The sequence below is a fragment of the Erinaceus europaeus genome, chromosome 14, assembly GCF_950295315.1.
Source record: "Erinaceus europaeus chromosome 14, mEriEur2.1, whole genome shotgun sequence".
Classification (NCBI taxonomy): Eukaryota; Metazoa; Chordata; class Mammalia; order Eulipotyphla; family Erinaceidae; genus Erinaceus; species Erinaceus europaeus.
Window position 1 is genome coordinate 6,417,327 of NC_080175.1, and position 20,413 is coordinate 6,437,739.

General features: G+C 44.0%; 1 protein-coding gene across 13 annotated transcripts in view; it reads left to right on the forward strand.

Moving 5' to 3' along the window:
* ATE1 (arginyltransferase 1) overlaps positions 1-20,413 on the forward strand; it is a 144,967-nt gene that overhangs the window by 46,947 nt on the left and 77,607 nt on the right. For all 13 annotated transcript variants that reach the window (XM_060171147.1, XM_060171157.1, XM_060171153.1 and 10 more), the window contains one exon: positions 6,702-6,734. In XM_060171147.1, the coding sequence (XP_060027130.1) occupies positions 6,702-6,734 (33 nt within the window). The remainder of the gene's footprint in view (positions 1-6,701; positions 6,735-20,413) is intronic.

A 20,413-nucleotide genomic window follows, 5' to 3' on the forward strand; every position in this document is an offset into this window, starting at 1 on the left:
CTGGTCTGGTCCTTAACACACAGGCACAGCCTCTCACTTCTCTTCGATTGCTGTCTGGCAGCCACACCAGCTCCCCAGAGCCCCTTCATCCTGCCCTTACCCCTCCTCCCCCAAAGTCCTTTGTTTCGGTGCAGGAAGCCACGTGTGTGTCACCTGATGTCCCCCACACTGTCCTTTGTGAGTGAGATCATTCTGTTTGATGTACAGTAAAGCACGCTGCACCTTGTTGGTCGTTAGTATGGGGAGTCTCTCTCTAAAACCGCCTCTCAGATTAAGCGAGAGCCCTTCTGTTCAGGCGCATGCGGGCATCCTTTCCCGTCTCTCCGCTGTCAGCCCGTGGCCTGCCGAGAGGAAACTTCCCATCCGACAGGTGTCACCTCGCCCCGACTTGCTGCTGCCGCGAGCCAGGCAGATGTGGCCATGCAGCATCTTCTCTCTACTTCACCTTCTGCTTGATTTTGTCCCCGCTGTACATGCGTGGTGGTGGTTTTCGGTGGTGTGATTTCTCCTGGAACGGCTGTATTTCAGTGAATCTGTGTTGTCACTAGAGACACAGCGGACTGACTGTTCCTAGTGCTTGCCAGTTCTGAACAGAGCGGCAGTGAGCACTCCTGTGTGCCTTTGAGTCACGACCGCTTAACCTGTCTTGGATGTACCGCTGGAAGTATGGCTGTTTGAGGAGAGTCAGCATGACTTTTGTAGATACTACCAGCTTTCCATAGGTCACACCACCTGAAACTTCTGGTCCCACAGCCTCACAGTGCCGTGCAGTGTCAGATACTTGAATTTATGCCTTTTTTTAAAAAAAAATTATTAATTTATGCTCTTTTGTCGACCTTATTGTTTTATTGTTGTAGTTGTTATTGTTGTCATTGTTGTTGGATAGGACAGAGAGAAATGGAGAGAGGAGGGGAAGACAGAGAGGGGGAGAGAAAGACACCTGCAGACCTGCTTCACCGCCTGTGAAGTGACTCCCCTGCAGGTGGGGAGCCGGGGGCTCGAACCGGGATCCTTACACCACCTGTGTGCTTAACCTGCTGCACTACTACCTGACTCCCAATTTCTGCCTTTCCAATGGGTAGATAGTGATGTTACTTTATTTCATCATTATTATTATTAGAGCACTTGAGCCTGTCTTTCCTTCCTCTCCTCTCTCCTCCCTCTCTCTCTTTTCTCTCCTTTCCTCTCCTCTCCCTCCTCTTTCTTTCTTGGAGAGAGTGAGAGAGACCACGGCACTTCCTTCACTTCAGTGGTGCCCAGGCTCGAACCTGAGTCTCACACATCAGAGCAGTGCACTGTCCAAGTGAACTATTTTGCCAGCCCCAGTCTTTATTGGATGCTTCTTTAGGCGACTTTGCCAAGACCTTCCTTTTTTATTTTTTTTTTGGTTTTTGTTTTACTTAATTATCTTTTTATTTATTTAGGTAGAGACAGCCAGAAATCAAGAGGGAAGGGGGTGATAGAGAGGGAGAAAGACAGAGAGACATCTGTAACACTACTTCACCACTTGTGAAACCTTCCCCCTTCAGGTGGGGACGGGGGGCTTGAACCTGGGTCCTCACACATGGTAATGTGTATGCTCAACCAGGTGTGCCACACCCAGCCCCCCATTTTCCCTGTGTTTTGATGGGAGCCCTTTTGATGAGCATTTTATTTACTGCTGGCCCTGCCTGAAAGCAAAATCTTGTGAGTACATGTTTTTTGAATATATCATTTCAAGCTACATTCTTATTTGGCTTTATAGGTCCATATGGTTGGCGTGAACTTCCAGTTTTGTTCAGCAAGTTGATGTCACTCTACTTTTTAAATGAACTTGGTTTAAAAGACTGTGTGTGTTGAGTAGCGCAGGCTCACGCTTGTTCATATGCGCGGTACAGTGCCCGCCACCATTCTGATAGCTCACCGGACCCCCCTTCTGTTGCTTTCAACCCCTCTGAGCTAAGTAGAATTCTGTTGTCAGCGTCAAGGGGTTATGTCTCGTGTGTTCATTTACTTTGTTTCTTTATTTTATACTCCACGTGTTAGTAGAAATTAGAAACAAACACCAGAACTGAGACCGTACTCACAAGTGAAACAGTGAGAGATCAAGTAATTTTTAGTAAGTTCAGACATGCACAAAACCTACTGTTATAATGGATTCATGAGTTTGGTGTTGGTAACTGACTTCATTCAGCCCAGATCTTTGCTGCTCTCAACAACTGGGCAGTGCAAGGCAAGAAGGCACAGTGTAGTAATCCCTCGGCAGGACGTGTGCTGGCAGACTGTCGTCAGCGTGGAGAGAGAAGCCCTCACAGTTTGCTCTGTGCATCATGCTGCTATTGGGGAGACAGCAGACCCCTTTCCAAGAGGCATTTCACTACATTTCCTTTCATGGCGTGAGCACTAGCCCATTTATCTGGCAAAAGTGCTAAGTCTTGGAAGGACCCCCCTGAGGGCTATCGCTGGGTGTGGAGGAGTCTGGTGTCAGGTAGGAGCACAGCCATGTTGAGCGTTTCAGTCAGCATCTGCGTAATGTACAGGACTGAGGAAAGTGAGTCGGAGCCAGCAGGGGTCATTGTTTCCTAGAATGAGGTTCTTGGGGGAAAAATTGTGTGTGTCCATGTTAAGATACTATATCAATTTAAAGACCAAATAAACAAAAAACTTCCTGGTCATGTAACTTTGGAGAACACTAGAGTAAATGAAGTTGAAGTAGACAGAGAGGGAAAGAGAGAGATTTAGAGAGAGAGAGAATAGTGGAACCTCAGGCATGAGAGTCTCTTTGCATAACCATTTTGCTATGTAACCCTGCTGGAAAGAGAGGGAATACTGAGCCTGGGTCCTCCCACATAGCAAAGTCTTTGTGGTACGAGCGAGCTGTCTCTTGGCCCTAAGGCTCCGAGCTTAGTGTGGTAGACTCTCTAGACTATCTTGTGCTAGATTCTGGGTCTAATCAAAAGAGACAGTCACTGCATCATTGCTAGTAGGAGCGTAACCAGGAATGACCCAAACATGCCCACTTTAGCCCCCACTAAAATGAGAAAACAGGTTTAGATCTCAAACCTTACTCTTGATTCCATGTTCAGCACAGATTAAATTTTCATCGTGGGGGCTCAGGCTGTAGCGCAGCAGGTTAAGTGCAGGTGGCGCAAAGTGCAAGGACCGGTGTAAGGATCCCGGTTCGAGCCCCCGGATCCCCACCTGCAGGGGAGTCGCTTCACAGGCGGTGAAGCAGGTCTGCGGGTGTCTGTCTTTCTCTGCCCCTCTCTGTCTTCCCCTCCTCTCTCCATTTCTCTCTGTCCTATCCAATAACGACGACATCAATAACAGCAACAATCGTAACTACAACAACAAAACAAGGGCAACAAAAGGGACAAAAAGCAAAATTTTAAAAAATAATAAGGGGCCGGGTGGTGGCGCACCTGGTTAAGCGCATGTGTTACAGTGCACAAGGACCTGGGTTCAAGCCCCCGGTCTCCACTGCAGGGGTGAAGTAGTGCTGCAGATGTCTTTCTGTCTCTCTCCGTTTTTATCTCTCCCTTCCACTTAATTTCTGGCTATCTCTATGCCATAAGTAAACAAGAATAATAAAAAATTAAAAAATAATAATAAACTTTCATTCTATTGATGACTTTCTTCTTCTAGCGTTTGCCCTTCTTCCGTAGCCAGTCAACAGCGTCAGCTTGAAAGCTGTCAGGAGCTGCTTGTTGCTGGCTTTAAAAGTGACTGGGATCCATGTGGATTCAGTTGGCTAGGAAGGATCGTCAGTTTCCCCAATGAATGGGGACTCACGGGATGTACCACGAGGAGGTCGATCCAATGCATCCCATTGATGACTTTAAACATGAGTGTTAGGTATTAGGTAGGTTTTTAGGCCTCTTTCGCTTTCTTTTATTTTTTGTGGTCTCGGGCTTCAATGCTCTAGAATGGCTCTCACAGAGAGGGGGAGAGTTACTGTAGCTCTGAAGCTGTATTTGCTTCCAGTTGCTTTATTATTATGATTTTAAGTTTTTTTAATGTTTATTTACTTATTCCCTTTTGTTACCCTTGTTGTAGTTATTATTGTTGTTGTTACTGATGTCATTGTTGTCGGATAGGACAGAGAGAAATGGAGAGAGGAGGGGAAGACAGAGGGGGAGAGAAAGACAGACACCTGCAGACCTGCTTCACCACCTGGGAAGGGAGCCCCCTGCAGGTGGGGAGCCGGGGGCTCGAACCGGAATCCTTACGCTGGTCCTTGCACTTTGTGCCACCTGTGTTTAACCCGCTGTGATACTGCCCGACTCCCAATTATTATTTTTTTATGATGAAATGTTTCCCTGCCTGCAAAAGAAAACATTTGAGAAGAAAAATTTTTTTTATTTTCTCAACATTATGTCTAGATATCTGGAGTACTGTCTTTTTCAGACCTGTTTCCTAACTATACCCACTGAATAATTTTTGGGATAGCCATGTTAGTATGACCACACTAGGACAGTGATAATTGTAGGCTACTGACTGTGACTGTCGGTGATTTTTTTTTATTATAGTTGATACTTAGCGCTAGTTTAGAGTCACATGGCTAAAATTGAGCTATTTTTCTCTACTGATCATTGGTGTTCATTAAAAGGAATTCGTTTCTTCTGTCAATTTCAGCCCATAATATATATATATTATGGCACTTTTCTTTTTGTATTAGTATTCTTTTTCAAACAATTTCCATTTGTCCTGAGTATAGACCTGGTTTGCTATGAAAGAACTTACTGTGTGATCACTGAAAGGACATAGAAGTAGATTTTTCTGCTACACTGATCAAGAAGCAGCCTTCTGGGAGTCTTTTTTTATGTCCTTTGGCTGGGAGAGTGAATGTATGCCTTGTGATTTGTTAGTCTGTTTTTCTTTTTTCTTTTTCTTTCTTTTTTTTTAATGCTTTGGGCACTAAGAACCTTTGTTTATGTATCTCATGTTTTGGCAGCTTTAAACTGGGCTGGAATTTTGAGGTCTATTTTGAAAAAGCCATGATAGGAATGTGAGAGAAACGCATGGTGGAGGTGTCTATAAATTGCTGGAGCTTCAAGGAGACAGCCATTTTCTTGGAAAGCATTTCATAGACTCCTCTTTAGAAGTCACATAAAAGTAACTAAGCTCTTTCCTGAGTGATATGCCGATTACTGCTGAACCAGCAATACTTAAGTTAAGGCAGTCAGCGTGCACAGGCTGGAGAAAAGTAGCAGCAATGTTTTCATTTTAAAATAAAACCTCATTTGTTTGTTTTTCTCCCACTGTTAGAAATGGCTAATCTTTCAGCTAGCACTTTTTACTACCCGTAGGAAACTTAGGGATTATTTCATGTAAAAAAAAAATAGAGTCCTGTAAAAAGAATCTACGATCACAAAGGTGGCATATATAAAAATGATTCTATTATCATAAAGGGAAAAAGTAATTTTGGTGTAACTTGTACTTTCAGCAGGTTCTCTAAATAGTTAACTATTGATCCTTACATTAAGTACAGTCTGTAGCCTGTGCTTTTGTTTTTTTTTCATTTTGCATCTAGATGTTGTTAGTTGTGTGGATGTGGCCTGTACTGGTTATATCTTTGACTTATATTTGCTTTCCTGATTCCCCAAGTGATTTGAAGGAAGTCAGACATAATGTGATTTCATTGAGAAGTATTTCAGTGTGTGCTTGTAAAAACGAATTGAATTCTTTATATTCCCTATGAGAGCTAGCTAGCTAGCTTTGTTTGTCACGGAGAGGAAGTCGGAGTGGCTGCCAACAGGCCGGCCACTGCAACTTCTAGCAGCTCATCTGTATTTAAAAAGGTCAAGAGTTTATCGTACAGACTGTGGTATTTTATTATTACAGTAAATCTCAAAGGATTTGAGACATTGACTTTGTAAGTAACATCTCAGAAAACACTGTGAGTCTCCACCATGAGTATGCCTGAGGCTGTGTGGCCGTCCTCAGCTCAGAGCTCAGTCGGCTCTCTCACTCCTTCACTCTTCCGTCAGATTGGTTGAAGTTCTGAGAAACAGGTAGCTTATGGCAACGTCTGCCTCTGTGTGTATCAGAGAGGAAGGGGAAGAGAAGAGAAACACAGCTGTGGAAAGCGTGCAGCCACCCAGGCACTGAACTGTGGAGGAGTAACTCCCCCTTTCACTCTCACTCAGCTCCCTCTTTTGCTCTTCATTTTATTTCTCTTCCTTGCTGTTGTAGTTACTGGGGCTTCACTGCTGTGGACACACTTTTCCAGCTAGATAAACAGAGACCCAGAGAGACACCACAGCGCTGAAACTTCCCCCAAGTTCTCTGGGGGTGGGGCGGGGCTTGAGCCTGGGTTATATGCAAAGCAGAGCAGGTCTGCTCCCACTTGAACAGCCTTGCCAGTCCTCCCCCTCTCTCACTCTCTCTCCTTCTTTCTCTCGGCTTTAAACTTATTCTTAGAACATATGTTGTTATATGGGGACTGTGAGATAAACTCCGAAAAGCAAAAATTTTCAGGACTAATGTTGCTTTTTGGATACTTTTATATCACTTAAAATATTTAACATCATTCAAATGCTCGAGACCTGTAGGCTAGCTTGAACATTACTCCGAGGGAATTAATTTAATATATTTTGTAGACTTTTATTTTTTTAGATGCCGTTATTTAAAAATCATGTAGTAACTTTTTCCCCGTTTTTTTTTTTCCCCCCTGCTCATTTACTGGATGGACTTGATTCTGTTCAAATTCAACTCTGCAGTTCACAAGATTCCTTTGCAACTCACCTTTGGAGGTAAGTGCTCACTCACTTAACACTGAGGCTAAGTGCTGGTGGGATGCCACCATTGGTGTCTCTGGTCAAGCATTGCTGGGGCTCACGTGGGGTGACTCTCAGCTGGGAAGGTAAGCTTACCGAGACTCATCACTAGCTCAAGAGACTACGTGATAAAGAAAGAGACTCGCGGAGGATTCTGATACGAACACTCTCCATTTATTCGGGGGTGGGCTTGGCTTTATATAGAGATTTAAACAAAGGACATTCTTCAAATACGTCAGAAATTACAGGTTTCGTTAAGGTCAGCTTGCCCCTATGGTAGGGGCCTGGTATGACAAGAACTGATGCAGATACATAAAGGTATTAGTCTCCTGATGCAGGCATTTAATTACCCAGAGACATTTGAGAGAAGAGAAGGGGTTAAACCAGTTAAGGTGAGATAGAGAGAGGATAAACAAGGCTTGATGGACATTAAGGACATCAAAGGGCACTGTTAGGAGTGTGTGATAAGGTGTGTTCTCCTTTGTGATCAGAAGGTGAGGTGAACTTTGAGTAAATGAACCTTAAAGCAGGCAGCCATGTGGCTTGCTGCTAGCAGGGAGAAACTGTGAGATTTCTGTGGGCTTGAGAGTCTTACAAGGGGAAACTGAGTCTGGGAGACTTTCTCCCTCTTGGCTTATCTCTATGAAGAGAGAGGCTAACAAGTGGGGTGTCTTTCCAGACCTCCATCCAGGGATGGGAGAGCTCCTCTAAGCTCTACCAAGCTTTCACATAGTCCCACAAAGCAATTCTCTGATGCTTTAGGAGAGGTCATTTTGTTGTGACACATAGAATCTTCAGCAGTGGTGCTGAGATGAATGGAGACTTTGGGGGGGATTCATGGCAGTCATTCCTGTAAGTTACAAGGCTCCTCACCTCAGAGCAGGTCACTGTCTCTTTCCTCTCAAGTCTCTTTTCTGTGTAACGAGTAGAGCGAGATCAGTCCCCCTATAAGAAGCAGTATTGTTTCTCTGCGGCTACCATGACCGCGTGACGTCCTCATCCTTTATAAACTGTCCTGGCCCTGAAGGACAGACAGCTGGAGAAGTCACAGACAGAGACTGTCATCACGAAGTTTCATCTGGTGGGAGAGGTCATGTGAAAACCGTAAATTGGTCAGGGGACAGCAAAGGACCTAACCTTTTACTGCGCTGCGCTTACAACACGGGCACTGGGGACCCAGCGGCAAAACTGCAAAAAAAAAAAAAAAAAAAAAGCTGCCGGAAGTTCAGAAAATTCAATATCTTTACGGGCTGTGCTGATAGGGAGTGACTTGGAGGGGCTATGGAGAAAGGAGAGAGAAGTGGGAGGCAGCGGGGGTGTGCAGGGACGACTGGACCCAGAAAGCGTTGAGCTTAAGCTCTGTCTTCACTTGGCATGAGCCGCATAACACTGGGCAGAGCACACCTTGCAGAGCTGGATCGGTCCTGCGTCTAACGCCGATAGTGACTCCTGTCTCCAAGGAGGTTTGGGAGCAAGTTGGTGGTGGTGGTGGTTGGTTTTCCACTGCCAGGACTTCATTGCTCTACGTCAACTTGTGTTTCAGATTGAAAGAGAAAGGTCCAGAAACCACAGCACAGAAAGTGCTGCCCCCAGGGCCACAAAAGCCTGGGTTTGCACGGGGCAGTGTGCGTGGCAGGGCAGGCACCTTTCCGGGTGAGCCGTCCTGCCAGGCTGGGAGCGGTTGGCACCTGTTGACATCCTCACAGTCCCCGTATCCTCCTAGGAGGCTGTACTTGAGCCGAACGCATACTTGCTACCTGTTCCCCCTTTGCTTCTGTTGTTTAGTTCCCGTTAGGGAGAATAACTCTGGTTCTCAACTTGGTCACATCATCATCCTCTTCCGTTTGAGCTTAGATGTCACCTCTCCACATGAAGGCAGTGGTCTCCATTCCTGCCTGAATAAGACGATGATCATATCAATTTCTTTCTTTATTTTTGTTGCCCTTATTGTTGGTTATTGTTGTTATTGTTGTTGGATAGGACAGAGAGAGAAATGGAGAGAGGAGGGGGAGAGAAAGAGAGACACCTGCAGACCTGCTTCACTGCCTGTGAAGCGACTCCCCTGCAGGTGGGGAGCCGGGGGCTTGAACCAGGATCCTTATGCCAGCCCTTACGCTTTGCGCCACATGCGCTTAACCCACTGCGCCACCGCCCGACTGCCTCAATTTCTTCATTGTTGTTGTCGTGTGGTGCAGCTCAGCCTGGCATGCTGAATACTCCTGGTGACCAGCGTGAATGGCAGCCAGGGCAGGCTGATGGGGAGACCAGTGCCGCTCAGGGCCGGCTGTGTTTTCTGTGGGGGGTGTTATGTATGGAAGGGTTCTCGACTGAGAAATGAGAGAGACTTAGATGCCCCACTAGTAAGACACTGAGGGCTATTTAAATACAGGGAGATCATGTGTAACAGACTTAAGTACCATGCTTGTCACCTGGGATTCTTAAAGTTTGATATAAGAGCAGTACAAATAGAAAGCAAGTCATAAGAAGCTGGAAGACGAGTAGAGACGGTCCCCTCTACCCTTCATCCGAAGGCACACTTTCTAAAAGCATGAAAGACTGGATGGGAAGTTTCACAGAGGGAAAGATGGACAGACTAGATTTGACTTTTTAAAAAAACCCAAAAAAGCCAATCCTTAGTCTTGTTTATGAAAACGAAGATAATGAAAAGGTATTTGGGGTAAAGTATAATGAAGGTTATTATACTTAATGTTTGGTAAGAATCATTAAGGAAATGTCCTATTTTCTTTTGTATAGTACAAGTGGCAGCAAATATGTTTTTAAAAACTTAACCTTGTGTGCAACGACTCGCGTAAGGTTCCCGGTTCGAGCCCCCGGCTCCCCACCTGCAGGGGAGTCGCTTCACAGGTGGTCTCTCTCCCTCTCTGTCTCCCCCTCCTCTCTCCATTTCTCTCTGTCCTATCCAGCAACCAGGGCATCAGTAACAACAATAATAACTACAACAATAAAACAAGGAGAGAATAAATAAATATTTAAAAAAAGAACAAAAGAATAAATAAATATTAAAAAAAAAAGAAAATGGAAATTGCCACCATCAGCATTAGTGACAGTATCTGTCATTTTTCTGTCTGATCTGCCTTTTTGCACTTGGTGATCTGAATTTGTGTTTTACCTTGTCTGAATTGATCTCTCCTCTCCCCAACACCCCCCCCTCCCCCCACCCCGGCTAGGGCTTATAGACATAAGGTAGAAGAAAAAAAAATGTTGTTTTTTAAATTGGAGTATTTGGGGGAAAAATACTTGGAGGGCTCCCTGTCAGTACGTTCTGGCTTAGGATCTTACAGGGACCACCTGGCGGCATAGTTAATGGAGGTGCCCGACGGCACTAAGCTCAGGATTCTGGGCCTCTGCCTTCACGCAGAGCCTGAAGGCCAAAGCAAAGCCAAGACCAGAAGAACCTGGAAGGAGTTTCTGAATGTTTGCTTCTGCCAGTTCCCGTGTGCTTTCACTGGAGAAGAATTACAGATAATGGTAAATACCCAGTCGCCTTCTCTAGTTTTGCACAAAAGAAAAATAATTCTGGCTGGGATAATAAGGTCCTTGAGATGTACCACTAGAAAGGCAGGAAACTTTACTTCCCATCCGGCCCACAACGGCCAGTCTGAAGGAACCATGTCCCTTTTGTTTGGAGTCCTGAGCAGCTAACTACCGCATGAATCTTCTGAAATTGTCAGGTTCTAGTAATTACATCAGTAATCTGATCTGCTGTCATTTGAATGGAGCCATGTGTGGAGAGTCAGTTACTCCTCTCTGTGGGTCTGACCCTTTTACATTCCTGTAAGCTGAAGACTAATCGAGCTCATTAAGCTTTATGGGAAAAGGGTTTTTATCACCTCGTCAAGGCAGCCTGTTTCCACTATCGTCCTGACTCCGTGTGGCTCTGAGCTGCTGACGGGCACTCCCTTGCCAGCTCAGCTCGGCTTCTTATTGATGTTCCTAAGTCAGAATCCCAGCTGGTGCGGCACCACCTACAGCTGTCTTCAGTTAGACATAGGTAAATAAAAGGGATTATATATCAGAGGCTGAAAGATTCCTGAAGTTCTCTTCCAAGTCAGACTTGGCCAAGACGATCCAGTAGGGAGCAGTCTCCACAGCATTTTGAAAATTGAGAGCTACAGGGGTAGGAGGAGCCCTTAAACAAATGAAACGGAAATGCCATGTGATGCAGCAGTGCTACTTCTAGGCGTATATCCAAAGGCCATGAAATCACAAATCAGCTGACGTATTTATTTATTTTTGTTATTGTTGTGGCGTCACCACTTTGGACTGCCATATTCAGGTCAAAAGTGAGAGTCAGAGAGGGAAAAAGACCTGACAGCACCGAGGCTTCCTCCAGTGCCTAGGACCCAGCGTGAACCTGGGCTGAGTGAAGCCTGGCCGAGGAGGCAGCCTTCTCGCCAGAGTTGTCTTACCAGCCAACACAAACACTGATTTGAAAGGACAAAGGCATGAGTGTGTTGACGACTGTTCACAATAGTAAAAATGTGGAGTCAGCCTAGGTGCCCGCTGACAGATGGCCGGCCCACAAGGCTGTAGGACATACGTCTTCCGTGCACCATTACTCAGCAGTCAATAAAGATGGCACTGTCGCCTTGGGGACATAATGGATGGGCTTGGAGGTGATTGCGCTTAGTGAAATAAAAAGGGGAGAAACAACTGTCAGATGCTTTCACAACCATATAGATAACTAAAGCAAATAAGTTTTCAAAACAGAAAAAGAAAAAAGAACAGGAAGAAAGAGTACACGATCTCTTAGATTCTGTGAAAACTCTAGTGGATATATATTAAAGGGAACTTTGATGACGCGCGCAGTGAATCATAAACCTACTTGCACCGTGTGTATGTGTGTGTGTGTGTGTGTGTGTGTGTGTGGAACTTCACCTCTGAAATCTTACAATTTGTAAATCCATGTTAAGTAAATATTAAAGAAATAGGAGAGCAACATGGGAGGTATTTGTAAGGAAAGGAGACCCATGTGTGAATGTAAGCCAATTCAGGTTTGTTTGTTTGTTTTTTTTGCCATTCTATTTTACTTTATTCATTTATGTATGAAGCGGGGGTGAGGGGTGTGGGAGAGAGGATGACCAAGGCAGTAGCTCTGCTTAGCTTTGGTTTATGGTGTTGCTGGGGTTTGAGTCTTTGAGTTCAGAGCTTCAGGCATGAGGTTCTTCACAGAACCATCATGCTATCTCGCCAGCCCTGTTCTATTCTTATGCAGTAGGTCAGTTAAAATTTTTTTTTAAATAAAATTTATTTATTTATTTTCCCTTTTGTTTTCCTTGTTGTCTTTTTATTGTTGTAGTATTTATTGTTGTTGTTATTGATGTCATTGTTGGATAGGACAGAGAGAAATGGAGAGAGGAGGGGAAGACAGAGAGGAGGAGAGAAAGACAGACACCTGTAGACCTGCTTCACCACCTGTGAAGCGATTCCCCTGCAGGTGGGGAGCCGGAGGCTCGAACTGGGATCCTTATGCCCGTCCTTAAGCTAGTTAAAATCTTTTTACCATACAGTTGCCATCATAGCTTGTTGAGAAATTAGTGTGGGGGCACTATGCTAAGCTCTTTGCTTATGTTTCAGTTCTCATAGAATGTCTGTATCTTGCAAAGAAAATTGAGACCGGAGAAGTTGGTCAGTTGCATCTATTTGTGATAATAACAAGGCAGGATGGAGGGAACGGGAATGATAGAACTGCAGGTTTCTTGCCTTACATAAAATAGTATCACTGGCAGGCCGACAGTGACATATTAGAGATGTATTTGTCATCCTCTAGCCTGGTCTCTCAGTCTTGGCATTGTTGACATTCTGGGCCTGATGTCTTTTGTGGGTATTGTCATGTGTAACACTCAGCGTTATCACTGGCCACACACACACACACACACACACACACACACGAGTTGGGTTGAAACAGAAACAAGACGGCCTCCACCTTCACCCAGCAGTGGTGATGATCATATTGAGCACACATGACCTAAGCCCAAGCTCCATTGTGTGGACCTCCCCTACAGCCATCCTGTATAAACCATGTACGCGGCCAGCGATTGCACACAGCTACCGAGATCTTCTGGAACTGGGCCAAACTTTAAAAAAAATGTAGCAGTGATATTAATTTATTTAGTTATTTAAGCCAGTGGCTGACCTGCTGGACAGCGCAGGTCTAAGTGGTCCCATTTAAAACCAGGTTGCACAGGAAAACAAATGACTCCATCCAAAAATGGGGAAGGACATGGACAGAATATTCATCACAGGAGAGATCCAAAAGGCTGAGAAAACAGATGAAAAAATGTTCCAAGTCTTTGATTGTCAGAGAAATGCAAATAAAGACAACAAGAGATACCACTTCACTCCTATGAGAATGTCCTACATCAGAAAAGGTAACAGCAGCAAATGCTGGAGAGGTTGAGGGGTCAAAGGAACCCTCCTGCACTGCTGGTGGGAATGTCAATTGGTCCAACCTCTGTGAAGAACAGTCTGTAGAACTCTCAGAAGGCTAGAAATGGACCTACCCTATGACCCTGCAATTCCTCTCCTGGGGATGGATCCTAAGGAGCCCAACACACCCGTCCAAAAAGATCTGTGTACACATATGTTCTTAGCAGCACAATCTGTAGTAACCAAAACCTGGAAGTAACCCAGGTGTCCAACAACAGATGAGTGGCTGAGCAAGTTATGATATATATATATATATATATACACACACACACACACAATGGAATACTACTCAGCTATTAAAAATGGTGACTTCACTGTTTTCAGCCCATCTTGGATGGACTTGAAAAATACTTTGTTAAGTGAAATAAGTCAGAAACAGAAGGATGAATATGGGATGATCTCACTCTTAGGCAGAAGTTGAAAAACAAGATCAGAAGAGAAAACACAAGTAGAACCTGAACTGGCATTGGCATATTGCACCAAAGTAAAAGATTGTGGGGTGGGTAGGGGGGAGAGTAAAGATCCAAGAAGGATGACAGAGGACCTAGTGGGGGTTATATTGTTATGTGGAAAACTGGGAAATGTAATGCATGTACAAACTATTGTGTTTACTGTTGAATATAAAACATTAATCCCCCAATAGATGAAATAAAATAAAATAAAAAATAATGAGAGAATGCAAAAAAAAAAAAAGCCAAAAAATCAGGTTGCCAGGTTAGGGAAAGAAAAGGATCAAGAAAGACATCCCGTGCACACAGTCATCATGACAAGGCTGGGCTGCCTGCATCTGTATCTTGACACAGTAGGCTTCAGGCAAAGACTGTCACCGGGAATGGCCTTATGATGAAGTGGCCACTGACTCATTGGAAGACAGCCATGAGAAGTGAGATGCACTTACTAACAGCTCCTGAAAACACGTGAAGCAGATCTAGTGGAACTGAAAGGAAAACCAGTCAAGTTCACAGTGATAGTTGGAGGGAGACCTTAGGAAAACTTTCTCAGTAGTTAGTGTAAGAGTCACGAGAAGAGATGCTTATCAAAGACCGGGACAGCCTGACCACACGGTTTTCTGTGTCCACATCTGCCGAACGTGGTGTCCAACAGGCCAAAGTGCTCATCTGTCAGGTGTGCAGGCAACAGTCGCCAGGACAGCTTCGTATACTGGATTAAACAAATCGAGCTTGTCTTTGACCAAAGTGAAATTAAATTAGAATCAGTAGCAAAAAACTGAACTCCTGTCGTTCAATAATGATACGACACACAGGCTAGTCACTTAATGGATAAATGACTTCACTGTGTCTTCTGCCAGAGAAGACGCACAGACAAGTAATCAACACAGGAAAGAACGCACACCCTCCAGCAGGGAGTGCAGGTGCCAGTCATGTGTTACTCCTAGGGGCATGTATCCTGAGACAGCCTTCATTCGGCAATTCCGCTGTGGGGCAAGCGCCCTACATAGAATGGAAGCACACTGGAACAGCTGCATACACACGGAGATGCAAAGACAGCCAACATCTGTGGGCCCCATATCTGTGAAAAACCACAGTGAAATATCACCATAGACTCATTAGAGTGACTACAGTCAAGAGACAAGACAGATACCGTGTAAGAGTTGTGCCTGTCACTGTCAAAAGTGACAGTATTGGCGAGATGTGGAGACATCAGAGCTTGCTGGTGGGGGTGTACAGTCACGTAGCTAGGGTTTGGATTATCCAAAAAATCCCACCCCTGGGAGTTGGGCGGTAGCGCAGTGGGTTAAGCGCACGTGACACAAAGCACAAGGACCAGCGTAAGGATCCCGGTTCGAGCCCCCGGCTCCCCACCTGCAGGGAAGTCGCTTCACAAGCAGTGAAGCAGGTCTGCAGGTGTCTGTCTTTCTCTCCCCATCTCTGTCTTCCCTTCCTCTCTCCATTTCTCTCTGTCCTATCCAACAACGATGACATCAGTAACAGCAACAATAACTACAACAACAATAAAACAACAAGGGCCACAAAAGGGAATAAATAAATACATATTAAAAAAAAATGTCACCCCTAGGAACATCCCCAAGTGAAGTGAAAATATGCACCCACTTAAAGACTTGTGTGTAGAACCTGAACTGGAATTGGCGTTTTGCACTAAAGTGGAAGACTCTGGGGTGGGGGTGGGAGAGAATACAGGTCCAAAAAGGATGACAGAGGACCTAGTGGGGTTGTATTGTTATATGGAAAACTGGGAAATGTTATGCATGTACAAACTGTTGTATTTACTGTTGAATGTAAAACATTAATCCCCCAATAAAGAAACTTAAAAAAATAATAAACTATAAAAAAAAAAGACTTGTGTGCACAGTGGCGCTGTTCGTAGCAGTCCACAGACAGAAGCAGTTATGATGGTCAGCTCCTGACTGGATAAACACAACCACGTTATTTCCACATAATGGAATACGATTCAGCAATACGGACAGTGTGTGCGGTATAACAATAGTGAACCTTAAACATTCCAGTAGATGAAAGAAGTGAAAAGAGGCCACATAGAGTATGTTTCCATGGATGTGTGTTATGAAAAGGGAGACAGGTATTGAGCAGCAAGGCAGACTAGTGACTGCTTGAAATAAGGGGCAAGAATGGAGAGGTCTGGTGTGTAGGAATTCTGGAGTCTGATGACAGTGGGATTATGGTGTTGGTTTAAAAACTTTGTGAATTTGCTAAATACCAAGACCATTGTGTATTTAATTTTATCTTATATAATCCTATGTACACCTTACAAAACTTGTAAAAATGTGCATATCGTTTCTTCATCTTGTTAGTTTCCCAAGGATAGCCCAGAGCTTGATCAACTTGGCATCTTGCTTTTGTATTACTTCCTTAGTTGTGTTATAATTACTTGGGGTTTTAATTTTCACCAAGATAATATTGTGTATTGAAAGACATATGTTTTAGTTAAGGCTTAAATATTAACATTAAATAGTGTTAGCCACTAATGTTGCTTATAGGTTATTGAGCTTTCTTTCCAAGCTTAATTTGGATGTGGGAATGACTTTGCTTCTTACTGGAAGCTCTGAGATCCACTGGGATAATCCGTGTGACTCGGTTGTCTGTTATGTGTGTGCTTGTCCACTGATCCAAACAGTTTTGCCAGTCACCAGGGACTTTAAGAAGCATCTGTCCAAGGAGCAGGACTGAATCAGAGAACTGTGGAGTTAGGGCCAGCAACATGGTGGAGCTGACACTCAAGGAAAGGCTTTTCCTGCTCCCTGGAAAGACCAACTGTTGAAAGAGTCAAGGTTAGAGGTAAACTCAAGTAACCAAAGTGAGGCTAGGGAATGATTGTTGGTCCGTTATTGATACTAAATAACCAGAGATGGGGTCCACTGACAAGAAACTAGTCGAACTGAAGACACTGCTCCTCCTATCGACTTATTTAAACAGCTTTTTTTTTTTTTCCTCCAGGGTTATTGCTGGGGTAGGTGCCCCTACCATGAATCCACCACTCCTGGAGGCCATTTTTTCCCCCCTTGTTGTAGCTTCGTTGTGGTTATTATTATTGCCATTGTTGATGTTATTCGTTGTTGGATAGGACAGAGAGAAATGGAGAGAGGAGGGGAAGACAGAGAGGGGGAAAGACAGACACCTGCAGACCTGCTTCACCGCCTGTGAAGCGACTCCCCTGCAGGTGGGGAGCCGGGTGCTCGAACCGGGATCCTTAAGCCGGTCCTTGTGCTTTGCGCCACGTGCGATTAACCCGCTGCGCCAACGCCCGACCGACCTCCTTAAGCAGCTTTTATGTGAGAACATAATAGCAGGACTCAGACATACTCAGTAAATGTTGGTTGAGTTGATGAATGCACTTTTTACAAATAGTATCTGGATATCACACGATAGTTGACCCATTGTAAGGTGAAACTTTCTATCTCATAGCAGGATTTTATTAACTGCACTTCTTTTCCTGGAAACCAATCTCATATGAAAAAAATTGAAATTGACTTCGAGAATAAAAGAAGTCACACTAGGCTAGGCTACCAGGCATCACATAGAAAATGAATCTCACGGTGGAGGATTTTTTCGGCATTGATTCAGAGATCCTAAAGTCTAGCTAAATCCGTTCAGGATCTCTTTTGCCAGATCATTCTTCTCCGTGGCATTCATCATTACTCTAAGGATCTTTCAGCTATGTTCAAAATTAGGGTCATCTGCCTTCACAGTTTTTATTGCCCATTAGCTGTGCATGAATGCTCCAGAAAATGTCTGAATGGCAAATCCTGGGGTGGCTTAGTTCCCATGGGGATGTCAGCCGTGTTTGATGTTGGCCTTCCTTGAGTTCTAAGTAAGAATTGGGTTGTCACTGGAGTGTGTTTTTCCCATGTGTAAGAAAGATCGCATAAAGCAGGGTACTCAAATCCCACCGACACTAAGTAAAGGTTCACATTTAGGTTTTAACTTGGGTGTTTGTTGGGTTCCGGACAAATGTTAATTAATCTTTAGAGTCAGAAGTTTGGGACTCTCTGACTTTGGTTTATAAACAGTTAGCTAGTATTTCACTAAAAGTGATTCTGTTGCATGCTTAGAATTCAAAGTGAAAGGAAATGTCAACATAAAGATGGACATCTTAATCTTTATGTATTTCTCCTGCAGTAGGCGTTCCTTTTTTTCAGCCCTACCGTATGTATTAAAAAGTCTTGCCTCAACTGTTGAGGCTTTGTCAAGATTCAGTTTTGCTTTTATGGTACTTTTAGTTTTTAGTTGTTTGTAATCATTTGGATAGGTTTTGTTGTTATTGTTTTGCTTTGTCTTTGAAGTATTTCTCAATTCCAAAGAATTCGGTCATTTGGAAAAACATTTTTTTAATTCAACCTCTGGTTTAAAAAACTGCTGACGTGACTGAGTTCATCTGTTGAATAGAACGTGCTACTGTCTTGTGACTGTGTTTTAGCCTAGTGTAACGACGAGGAGGAGAAAAACACTGCGAGTCAAAGATCAGTTTCAGGTTTTGGGTCCTTAGAGCCCAACCCTCGCCCTGACTGACCCTCATTTTTCTCATTATTAAAAACTATGTCAGATAACAAGGTCCCTCAGAGCTGAGTGAACTGATCCAGCATTTTAACATAACTTTTTAGCTTCCTTTGAGACTTAGGTATTATTAACCAGGCACAGAAATCAGATGTCCCTGCAGCCTGCAACTTGCAGTTGCCCGCAAGATTGTGTCTTTTGCTGTTCTTTCTTTACATTTTAGAACAATCTGAACTGTCCCTTTAGCACAATTGCACAGAATTTTTTTTTCCCCTTTAGAAATAAGTCTAACCCTATTACCTCACATACACAGACCTCTTTCTGTGTCCAATGTGGTCTCAGCCACCTAAATTAATTAAAACTTTTAATAAAGTAATAACTTCTTTTTAAAAGAAAGAACTGCGGTCTGAAAATAATCATTATGAAATCAGGGAGCACAGTTTGTTGTCAGATGGTTGGGATCCCATGTCTCACTTTCTGGTGTGATATTTTAAAACAGGTGTCATGTTTATTTATCGGGTGGAGAGAGGAAACGAGCGAGAGAAGGGAAAGAGCGAGCACTGTCGCACTGTCGCACTGTCGCACTGCCACACCACTTGTGAAGCCTCCCCCTGCAGGTGATCTGATTTACGATTTAAACAGATTGTATATTTATAAAAAGGAAACACTGACAAAAACCATAGGATATTGTATGTCGGGTGACTCTTGAGTGCTAGTGTTTCTTGAGACCATCAGCAGAAAACACGTCAGGTGGAATAGCCTGGCGCTCTCCGGTGACTGGGTGATTCTCGTCTCTGGGACCTGAGGAAACTGAGGCCATTAGATGCAGGATTGTGTGACTAGGAACACTTCATCAATGCCTCCTGATCTTGGGGTTGTAAAGAAAAAAGTCATTTAATTGCCTAGTAAAATGTACTGTTACAGATATTCTTTTATCAATAAGAGAAAACGTTACTTAAAATAAGGTAATAGAAAGTACTGCCTGTTTTACACGTACTTTTGTTTTTGACTATTAGCCATTTAAGCTTTTTTTTTTTTTTTTAATATAGAAATGTAGGTAGGATCAGCCTGTGTAGACTAAAAATGTTGGATTAGGCTTGCTTCAGAACTAGCATTTTCCAGTTTGTAAATATGTATTAATAAGATGATGGAATGTCTTGAAGGCTAAGCTCAATGCATTTGCCTCCTGCAGTGGAAAATGTTGATCCAGGGGGTGCATGGCGGTTCATGTGGAGTGAATACACTATCACGCTTGAGTATCTGGGTTCAAGTCCCTGGTTCCCGTCTGAGGGGAAAATTGGGGAGAAGCTTCATGAGTGGTAAAGCAATGCTGCAGGTGTCTCTCTCTCTCCCTCTCTCTACCTCCTTCTATCCTCTCAATTTCTCTGTCTCTGTTCAAAATAATTAAATGAATAAATAGAAAAAAATTGACCTATAGTTTTTTAAAAAGTAGCGTCAAAATGTAAACTATTTTAGCTGGAGACTGCAGTGAATATCGACAGCTAGTTCTTTTAGGTAAATTCTCCCAAGGAGATGGGGATGTCGAATATACCATCTTCTGACCACTAGCAGAGCTGATTGTACGGTTGCCTCAGCAAATCATGGACATAGTCACTGAGATATGCTTTCCAGACAGAGGAGAAGAAAAGACAGCCAGGGAGAGCGAGTGTGAGAGGCAGAGGAGGGGAGAGACAGCTCCACTGCTTGTGAAGTCCCTGCCTGCAGGTGGGAACTGGGGACTTGAACCCTAGTCCTCTCACATGCTAATTCGTGTGCACGGCTAAATACACCACCTGGCCCCTCAGTTTTACTTTTAAATCACTTCTACAAAACTTGCAGATTTTTGCAATATGGTAATGCCATTTTCATTTCCCATGTGCCATTTATTATCTGTTGTCTTTATTTTTGAACTGTATCATTTCAAATGTGTGTGTGTGTGTGCGTGCGTGCGTTTAAGATACATTCATTATGAGAAAGAAGATGGGAGGAGGGCAGGGGAGCGAGAGAGCTGGAGCCTGGCTCGGCTCTGACTTGGTGGTCCTGGGAGAGAAAGAATCTCTAGCACCTGCTCTCTGGTGCCTCGGCTTACAAGTTGCTGCCCTTAGAGGCTGAACTATCTCCCTGGCTGTGTGCAGCCGCAGCCGCTGGTTTTTCTTCAGTTCCTTTTCTTATTGATTGATTGATTGATTGATTGCCTCCAGGGTTATCGCTGAGGCT